Source organism: Chelonoidis abingdonii, chromosome 9 (assembly GCF_003597395.2).
Source record: "Chelonoidis abingdonii isolate Lonesome George chromosome 9, CheloAbing_2.0, whole genome shotgun sequence".
Lineage (NCBI taxonomy): Eukaryota > Metazoa > Chordata > Testudines > Testudinidae > Chelonoidis > Chelonoidis abingdonii.
Genome location: NC_133777.1, coordinates 71,447,309 through 71,457,439, shown reverse-complemented (window position 1 = coordinate 71,457,439; position 10,131 = coordinate 71,447,309). Strand labels below are relative to the sequence as shown.

The 10,131-nt window shown below is 49.4% G+C and overlaps 1 protein-coding gene across 1 annotated transcript; it reads left to right on the top strand.

Annotated features, from left to right (window-relative positions):
• Positions 1-219: 219 nt before the first annotated feature.
• Positions 220-6,968, top strand: AEN (apoptosis enhancing nuclease). Its single transcript, XM_032806482.2, has 5 exons — positions 220-289; positions 957-1,752; positions 2,691-2,891; positions 3,525-4,041; positions 4,223-6,968. The coding sequence occupies exons 2-4, from the start codon at positions 958-960 to the stop codon at positions 3,726-3,728; spliced, it is 1,200 nt and encodes a 399-aa protein (XP_032662373.1). The 5' UTR covers positions 220-289; position 957; the 3' UTR covers positions 3,729-4,041; positions 4,223-6,968.
• Positions 6,969-10,131: the final 3,163 nt, after the last annotated feature.

Sequence of the window (10,131 nt, the reverse complement as noted above, 5' to 3'; positions counted from 1 at the left end):
CTGCCTGGCCCCGATCGCTCCGATCCAACTGGGGCCCTTGCCCGAGACAGGCGCCCGGACGCACCGGAGAAGGACGCTCGGGGAACCTGCCCCACGCGCGGGGAAACAATTACGCCAGGAGCAGATAGGCCGGCCCCGCCCCTTCATGCAAATCGCATCCCGCCCCGTGCCCGCTGAGCCAATAGGCGGCGGGGGGGGCGGAGCGTGGCGGCAGGACTTGCCCGGGCATGTGAGAGCCATTGCAGCAGCCGCTTCCGGGAAAGCCACGTGTGGGGAGCCGGCTCGCTGGGTAAGAGATGCGGGGGTCCGGCCGGGGATAGGGAGCGGGGGGCTCGGCAGAAGGAGGGGGACGCAGGTAGGGGACAGAGGGGCTTGTAAGCACGTGATCTGTCCTGCTATTCCTATTTTGTCCTTCCGTCCCAGGCCCCTGCCCAGGGTAGAGCTGGCACCGCAGAGCCAAACTAGTAGGATTGGGATAAGCGCCAGCCATGGTCGTGCTAACTTCTCCCCCCACCTCCGGCCCCACTTTTGTGGCTCTATCACTCCACTGTGCCTGGGGTGATGCTTGCGCCCCCCAGGCCCGCGTTATGGCTGCTGCAGGCTCTGTCTGCGCTCTGAACCACGGACCCCGCCCCGCCCTGTGCTAACAAGGCCTGACTGAGTGACCAGCTCTGGCAAACCCTGTGACCTGGAGGAGAGCTCTGCGTAGCTCCTAAGCTTATCTCTGTCACCCACAGAAGTTGGTCCATTAAAAGATATTACCTCACCTACCTTGTCTCGTTAATATCCTGGGACTGACATGGCTACAACAGGACTGTATGTGATAAACCCCAGGCAGGCACGTCATGTGCTATCTCCACTCACCTGTTGGAAGGGATAATCCCTCTCAAATCCAGGTGAGGAACATCTTTATTTACCAGGCATGACTAACCCTGCATTGTGGGTATCTTTGGCAGGATGTCTTCTGGCCAGGATTTAACGCCAGGTGTTGTGAGCACAGTGAAGGCCTGTGAGGTGAGGCAGAAGGGGGCCGATGGCCAGTTTCTCGGGTGCTCCAACTCCAGATGGGATCAATGCTGTCCTCGCCCCAAAGCCCACCTGGCTCGCAGAGCAAATGTGGAAGATCGTGGCTTGCTGCAGAGCCAGAATAAAAAGAAAAGTCGGAAGCACCAGCGGTTTGTGGAGCGCAGGACTCTACTTGAGCAGAGGGGACTGTTGAGACCCAAACTGGAACACCGGACTGAGCCAATGGCGTTCATGCCATCCAAAGAGGGCTTGTTAAACAGAGAAGCCAGCAGATGTGGCCAGCTAGCCAGTGAGGATGTCTCTCTCGTGAATAATCAGTCTGTGGGGAAAGTCCATGTAAAGCTCCCAAAGCTCAAGCGGGCTCTGTTGCAGTCTCTGCCAGTCCCTCTGGAGGACACAGCTGGGCAATGCTCCCTTTCACTTTCCCAGGACTCAGAGAGTAGGTTACCTTTGCCTGGCAGTTCCAACTCAGGCCGAGTTTCCTTGTCCCACTCGCTGAAGAGACCTGGGAAGTGCGTGGCCATTGACTGTGAGATGGTGGGCACAGGCCCTGGCGGGAAGCTGAGTGAGCTGGCGCGTTGCACAGTGGTGAACTACAATGGAGATGTAATTTATGACAAATATATCCGGCCAGAGCTTCCCATCGTGGACTACAGGACTCGCTGGAGTGGGATCACCAAGCAACACATGCAGAAGGCTACCCCATTCAGTGCTGCACAGAGAGAGGTAAACAAGAGGTGTGGTGTGCGTATCTGTACAGTCTGAACAAGGGCTAGATTTTATCCCTTCTTTGGGCAGCTGTCTGTGCACTGCTCTGCTGTCACTGTTAGAACAGCCAGTGGGTCTTAGAACAGCCAGAGTCTGTCACCTGCCCCACCTCTCCTTCCAGACTATCCCAGGAGGTATTAGAAAAGCAGCATGATCTAAGAGCAGGGGTTGGCAACCTTTGGCACACGGCTCACCAGGGTAAGCACCCTGGCGGGCTGGGCCTGTTTGTTTACCTGCCGCACCTGCAGGTTCTGCCAATCGTGGCTCCCGCTAGCTGCAATTCATCATCATCCCAGGCCAATGGGGGCCGCAGGAAGTGGTGGCCAGCACATCCCTTGGCCCGTGCCGCTTCCCGATGCCCCCATTGGCCTGGAGTGGCGAACCGCGGCCAGTGGAGCTGCGATCGGCCAAACCTGCAGAGGTGGCACGTAAACGAACCGGCCCAGCCTGCCAGGGTGCTGACCCTGGCACGCCATGTGCTGAAGGTTGCCGACCCCTGGTCTAGAGACATGAATATCAGACTAGGAGCCAGAAACTCCTAGTTTCTAGTACTTGCTGTGAAGCTGGCTTGCTGTGTGTCAGCTTTGAGGTGAGAGATTCTGTATCTCTGTGTGTCTTTTCCCCCAACTTTTCTCCCCCTTCCCCAAATTTCCAGCCTGCCTTGAAACCAGAGGATGCTTTGGAACTAGTCTTCTCTGGGAAGTGTAGCCCTGCTTCTTCCTTGATTGTGATTGGATAGCTATCACTGGGCAGTTCTGTTTTGTGACATCAGAGAGAGGTATGACTAGTTGTGGGATTAGATAGAGCGGGAGAAACCAAAATCAGTGCAAGGAAGGACTTCTAAATCCCTCTTACTCCTGCTGTGATGCCCAGCTAACCACCTCTGACACTTCCAGATCCTGAAGATCTTGAAAGACAAGATTCTGGTGGGACATGCCATCCACAATGACTTCCGAGCCCTGAAATATTTTCACCCCAGAAGCCGGACTCGAGACACCAGTCGAATCCCTTTGCTAAACCGGAAGGCAGGACTCCCTGTGAAAGTTAGTGCCTCTCTCAAGAGCCTGGCAAGGCAGCTGCTCCACAAAAAGATTCAGGTAAGGGGCCTTCTGGGAATGGAAAGCAGGATCTGGGGAGTTCTTAACTCCTTCACTGCTGAGATGGCTAAGGCTGCAATTGGATCTGTGTGTGCAGACCCAATGGGAGACCATGTGGGCATAAGAGTCTGCATGTGAGAGGCAGAATGGTCTAGTGGTTAGGGTACAAGCTGGAATGTGAGAGACCTGGGTTCAAGTCACTGCTTCATCAGACTTCTTATGTAACCTTGGACAAGTCATTTAGTCTCTGTGAACCTCTGTTTCCCATCTGTACAAAGGGGGTGATAGCAGTGCCCTGCATCAGCGAGGTGGGAGGGTAAATCCATTAAAGATTTTGAGGTGTTCAGGCCCAAATGCTCAGAGGTATTTAGGCATCTAGCTGCCCTTGACTTCAATACCTCTGGGCCACAGATACTGCGGTGATGGGGGGGGTGGGGGGGAGCAGAAATTACTTCCAACAAACTGATGTGCAGATCTGATTTCAAGAGGGAGGCCTTGGTGTTTTCGAAGCCCAATGGAAACTGATTCAAATGCCGTTTATCCCCTGGAGCAACAGCAAGTTTTGTTGGGAGTTTGGCTCTGGAGCCTTAACTAGGCCTCCGCTCTACCATGGCCTTTTCTCTTTGCCCTCAGGTTGGCCAGAAGGGACACTCGTCGGTGGAGGATGCTCGGACTTCCATGGAGCTTTACAGACTGGTGGAGGTGCAGTGGGAGCAGGAGCTTGCCAGCAGCCACCCCTCCAGTCCCCCTCACACTCCTACGGACAGCTGCACAGACAGTGACCACTACATGGAGGACCAGTACTGGCCTAAGGACCTGAATATAGACTGCAAATGAAAGGCTCAGTCTCCATCTTCTCCTTGAGGGTTTCTCCTCCAAATAGGACATTTTCATGCCTTTAGCTTTAAAACTGAGAACAGCTGTTCACTCCTGTTTAATCTTTTTCCCCCTCAAGGTTTGCTCCCCCAACATTGCAGCTTGGTGGTGGTGCATGAGAGCCTGGAAACAACACTGATCAATCCAACTATGTGGCCCAAGCTGGACACAAAGCAAATGTAGGATGAGAAAATAAGACTTTCAGTTTCATTAACTTGAGTGTAGTAAGAGAGGGAAATTAACCCCCTTCGCCCCCCCCCCCCTCCACCTGCCAGTGCTTATGATGCCCTTGCCTCTACCTTGACCGCCGCTGCCAATCCACCTACCACCACCCCTGCTGGGGCACTGGTGGTGGGGGTTTGGACTGAGAAAATAAGACTTTCAGTTTCATTAACTTGAGTGTAGTAAGAGAGGGAAATTAACCCCCTTCGCCCCCCCCCCCCTCCACCTGCCAGTGCCTTATGATGCCCTTCCTCTGTTTGAACCCTAGAGAGAACTAAGATGAAATGTGAAGTACACCTTTGCCTTTCTTTGGCTGCTATGGAGCCTGCACTGGTGCCCTGGTGGCCATCAATTCCACTGCAAAGCATGACATGGGGAGTCTGGTTGGGTAGTAGATACAGCAAGAGGGAGGGGTAGGAGGGCAGCAGGTGCAGACCCTCCAATGGCATGGAGTGCTGTTGACTAAAGAGAAGTTCTGGGACTTTGCTCCCTAATTCCCACCACAGATTAGTTTGCCTGGAAGGTTGCAGGCAGCTGTTTATCTGTTCAGAGCCCTGCCAAAAGGCCCTTAGACCTAAGGCAAAGGAAATGTGATTACTACACCTGTTTCTCAATGTCAGGGTCAAAATGTGGCTGATGTTGCTGGGCTGTGGGAGCTCCCAGTTCTGCGACCAGAGATGACACGAGGTGTTGCTACACTGCAGTAAAGCCCGGGTAGCTGGCCCGTATCAGCCTGCTCAGGCCCAGGGGGCTAGAAAACGGCTGTGCAGATGTTTGGGCTCAGGCCCATAGGTCCCTTAGGCCGTAATTCTCAGTTGTTCCATTTCAGTCCCAAGTGCCAGACTGGAAGGAGACAAAGGTGTCACTGAGCCATTTTTGTGCTCCCCAGAGTCCTGGGCCAGCAGTGGCATGGGCTGCCCGACTCCCCATTAGCACACAGGGCTGCTGTTGCTTACCTGGGGCTGTGAAGCAACAACTAACGGGGCCCTGAGATCCAGGTCAGGATGAAATGCAATGTCCTGCCTTTTAGGCAGCTCCGCAGTGGGTTTGACCTGACGGAAAGCAGCGTTGGCCCCCTCTTTGCACAGCATGTGGCTCCTGGATTAAAATCTGTGACATACCTGACTCCTTTCAGTACTCGCCACCCCTGCTCCTGTGCTGGTTATATCAAATGTAAACCACCCGGGCAGATACAAGGATTATTTTTCTAGGCTGCCCCTTATGTCCCACTGCACTTTAACAGGATGGATGTGTGATTGCAATGTTGTCTTGTCCCACCTGGTGTGCTCAGACCATCCTTCTGCTCTGTTTGAAACTCTGAGACTTTAAATTCAGAGAGATTATGGGGCTCCACCACAGTCTGTGTGTGCTGCCCCTGGGATCTGTATTTGAGATCTTCCTTGGCTAGTGGGCATCGCATAGATTTGGAGCTGGGAGAGGGGAAGATTTCCTTATCTCCCATGGATGGGGGAAGCTGCAAACTCTCCCTTCCCGGGGGAAATGTTCCACTCCTTGCAGTATATGTACATCATGCAGAGCTGGGACCATGCAAGGCAGGGCTGACCCTGCCTGCTAATCAATTTTGGTTCTAAGTTAATGGGCAACTGCACTTTGAAATGATGCAGTGGGATATCCACCCAGCAGGTTCTAACAAAGGTTAACATCATGCTGCTGTATAGAAATGTGACATGCACTCCCCTCTGCTCCAGCCTTCCTTCATGTGCCTATGTTTTTAAGTTTTATATGACCTTTTAATGCATACCACTGAGCTTTGAGCCTGCATCACTGCCTCTTCATGGGTTGAGTGAAAGGATCAAAGAAGTGGGAAATGCTTCAAATCTGATTTCTGTGATCACAATCAGTGCTACGGTTTAAAAGGCTAAATGTTTCTCTGGCAGAGCTAGAACTAGTCTCCCTGGTGGGGACTCTGAATTAACCATCAGGAAATCCCAGGTAGTGCATTTACCTCCATTCTAACCTGCCTCAGGTGGTTGTGTTATGTGCAAGGCTGAGTAACTTTAACTATCTCCAAGTGCAATGACTGTGGAACTGCTCTGCCTGGTGTCCTATCGCTGTTACAGATGAAACTCACCCATAGAAATAAGCCGGAGTTGTGTATTTAACTGGCTTGTATTGAGGCATTGCCAGTCAGAAAGCTCTGTCTATATGCAATGTCCTAAGCCTGGTTCATACCATAGCTTGTGAGAGCCAGTGACAACCATGGTGTTGAGACTGCACTATGCTAAGAGAACTTGACTTTTGTTCTCCCCCCAAATGTTTTGTTGTTTTGGGGGAGATAGAATTTGTGGGCGGAGGAAGGGGTACCAGGGTGACCAAAGATCTTATGTACCTTTTAACCATTTGGCTCGGGTATATTGCTCTGTGGCTGATGGCTTCCTTTGTTCTTCTGTCACTGATTTTGTCTCCTTCTGGGGCAGTGTGACTATATAGGATGGGAGCCAGCCACCTTGCCTTGGATCACACGCCTTTCTGCTCAGCGATGCTGTGTTTGAAGAGAAGCGTGCCTGTATATACTTTCTGTAGTAACAGGCCAAGGAGAAGGCAGATGGCCTAGCTGTGAGGTCTTCCTGCCAGTTTAATGCTTGTCCTCACAGTCTACGCTGATCCGTAGGAAAAAAAAGATTCTAGCCTTGACTTTGAGGATGCTCCTAATGAAAGTGCTGCAATATGGTCTTCCTGATGTGCAGTCTCACAGGCTGAGAGACAGTGAGAGTTTTCCTTCATTCAGTTCACACCTTGATGGTTTGAAGTGGTCCCACTGAAACAATAAAACCAGCAGGAAATTCAGAATCAACTCCATAGCCTCTTAAGGGAGGAGCTCCCTGTCCCAGGCACCAGGGTTGTGGTGAACAAACAAAACCCAGAGTCTCAACTCTGTATCTCTCTCTAGAAAGAGTGTAAAGTAGTTTGCGAGAGGTTTAAAATATTTATATAATATATTTGTCAAACTGAAACTTACTGGTGAAAACCTGTGTTTGTCTTGATTGGGCCAGGCTGGGGTAAGGAGTGGGATTTCAGAGCATTTGACAGTTCCCAATCCAGGCACTGCCTGATGTGCATAGAATGTAAAAACTGACTGCAAACAGTTCTGTTAAAACAAGTCACTTTCTATGTAGGGACCAAAACAATAGCAACCTTAATTTAAAATGCTATTCAAAGGTGGGCCTCTGGGGAGGGAATTCCCTGCCTCTGAGCGCTGCTTGGTGTATGCCCCGTCCCAAACGCCTCGGACCTGATCCTATCCTCAAGACAACTTTACAATGGATTCCCCCCTTTAGAAGGTAAGAATACACTAAATGTATTTTCTAAAGCTTTCTTGGGAGAGGATCTCATTGTCCATCAGTTTCTTGGCCACAGCCATAAAAGATGCAACACAATTAGTTCCTGGTATGTTCCTCTGACTCAGACATTATAAGGGGGAGGGAGAGAGAGACCGTGAGCAGCAGTATCAGCCGTTGAAGGATCTTCTGATTGGGCCACAATAGGGAAGGTTGACCTAGATCTGGTACTTCTCAATTACTGAGAAGCAGCAGCAGTGACTCCTCTTACTTAAAGATGGTGACATCTAAAGCTTGGTGCCTCTGATTGTTAAAGGAACACCGGCACCCTGAAATCGAGTCGGGTCAGAACAAATGAATCTATTTAGGTTCAGATCCTACACCTGCCAGTGCCTGGTTTTACAATCGCACTTCCCTCTGTTTACTATGGCTTTCCACTCCCTGGTGCGGTGTGACAGCTTCACCCCCGAGCTACAGGAGTGTGAGTGTATACAGACGCTCCCTGACTTACGCAAGCGTTCCATTGCGGAACGCCTTGCTTGAGTTGAATTTTGCATAAGTTGGGAACATATCTCTGAACTACGCAAAAAAAACCCCAAACCCTTTTTCTGTCAGTGCGGATTTCCATTAAGTCTGGTGTGCATAACCCGGGAAGCGTCTGTAGTAGAAATATCCCAGCTTTTGCAATGTCTGGTGGCCTCCTGTTTCCGAGCTATTGCATATTCTGAAGATGAGAAGGGCCCAAGAAATGCTAAGTATTTTCAGCTGTTCTACCTTAAGGACAGGACAAACCAATAAAAGGTGTTTAAAGAGACTCCACACCTATTCTGGGAGGAAGTGCTTCTCAAACCCTAGCCTGGCTGCCTTCACCTTGCAGACTGAAGCTGGCTTTCACAAATCACACCTGTGCTTTAAAGAAAAGGAGCATCTTGCCAGAATCACAGCCACTGATGCTCATAAAACAAACTAAACTGCCTTGATCACATGTTGTAAGAATGAGGTGAGTTTTGCAAGGGGAAGGAGGCTTGCTCAGCCTTATTTCCCCAAAGCTAATCATTATGTGAGTCATACATATTTGGTAGGATAATTTTATTTAAAATACACTATGGTGTTCTGAACGAAGCTGCATCTTTGCTTGCCCTTCCCATCTACCAGAAAAATGCTTTGCTTAAAGGAAAACTGAAGTCATTTTGATGACAGCATTAGATTAGTGCAGAAAACTGAACTTAAATCAGAATATGGAAGGTGAACTAGGCAGGCTCAGTGCTTTAGCTATAAATACCTGCAAATATTTCAAGATCTCTATTTATATGAATTGGGAACTGTTATGAGTCCTGGGGGATGCTATCAAAATGATAATTCCACTATGAAAAACAATAATGGGGGGGGGGGCAGTAATGTTGCAAAACACAATTTGTGACTATCTGAACAGTGGTGGAGTGACAGGTTATGGGGGTCTTGTTCACTTTGCCACAAACACTTGTGCAAATAGATTTGTTCACGGAAATGAGGCTCCTCTTTGTGCAAATACCTGGGTTTGCACATCAACAAAGGGGGGGGGGGTGTCAATACAAGAATTCACTCTTCAAGCCAGAAGTGCTTACTCCAATCAGGGAGTGCAAACACTGCTATATGATTAAGGTGACCAGTTACCCATCACTAATTGTGACTAATCAGAGAGAGTTGAAAGAAATAGCCTGCAGCAGGTTATTCACAAACTGAAATCATCTGTAACATGATAGACTAGAATGAATACATTTACCAAACTGTTTGTAGACAACTCAGCATCAGGAAAAAGAAGGCCACTTTCAGACATTTTTTGGAGTACTTTGCCTGCCACATGGTGTTAGATGCCTTAAAAATTCCTACAACACAGATCTCTCAAGACAGAAAGATCTGAGCTGCAGTGCCATGCACCCTGCACTGACCTTCACCTTTTCTTCTCTGGCTACAGAAGATTCAGAGGGAGCCTGGAGACTCAGAAAACCCTTGAAAATGTTACAGAATTTGTCTAAAAAGAGCTGTGAAGATCTGCAGCGCTTTCTAGCTCTGGCTGTGGTTCTTGTTTTCCTTTCTCAGTACAGGTCACCAGCCTTGAGCTGGTGCTGCTACCTCCATTATTTTGCTTTTTAATAAGCAGCTAGGATGTTTTAAAGACATCCTTATGATTTAACTATGTTTTACATTGCATCATGGGGATGGAAAATATTTTATGCGCCATTGCAGTTTTCCTTTAAAATCTGTTAACTCAAACTTCAGTTTCAATGTTTTTGGCATGCTAAGGTAACCATTGTTGCCAACCTTAATACGCCGAGTAGATGTCTGGCTTTGGTTTGATGTGGAAGTTTAGTGTGTCAGTTAAATCAATGACTATTAACCACAGGGCTCCAGGGATGTTAGGAGCCTCAACCAACAGGCTGTCCTGCTGATGCACTAAAAGGGGTCACGTTATCACCCAGGTGCATGCAGGAGAAATGCAGCTAGTTTGAAACTCAGTGACTTTCTCATCACTTATATTTGGGCTCTTTTCCATGAGGGACAGTGGAGAGGATTTATCTTGAAACCTGTTCTGATTTCACCTCCCCAGTGCTAACTGCGACCTATTTCCTATAAGGACGGAAAGTGCAAATGCACATAAATGAGGTTGGGGAAGAGGCAGTATGGGAGGTACAACAGATGCAGTGGGGAAAATACGCTGATTGGTAATTGTGTTATCTTGTGAGTAAAGCAGAAAAGAGTCCAATCTTCTGAAGAAAGTGACTACCAGTGAAGTCCTGGCCCCGTTGAAGTCAATGGGAGTCTTGCCATGAACTTCACTAGGGCCAGGATCTCACCCAAACTGT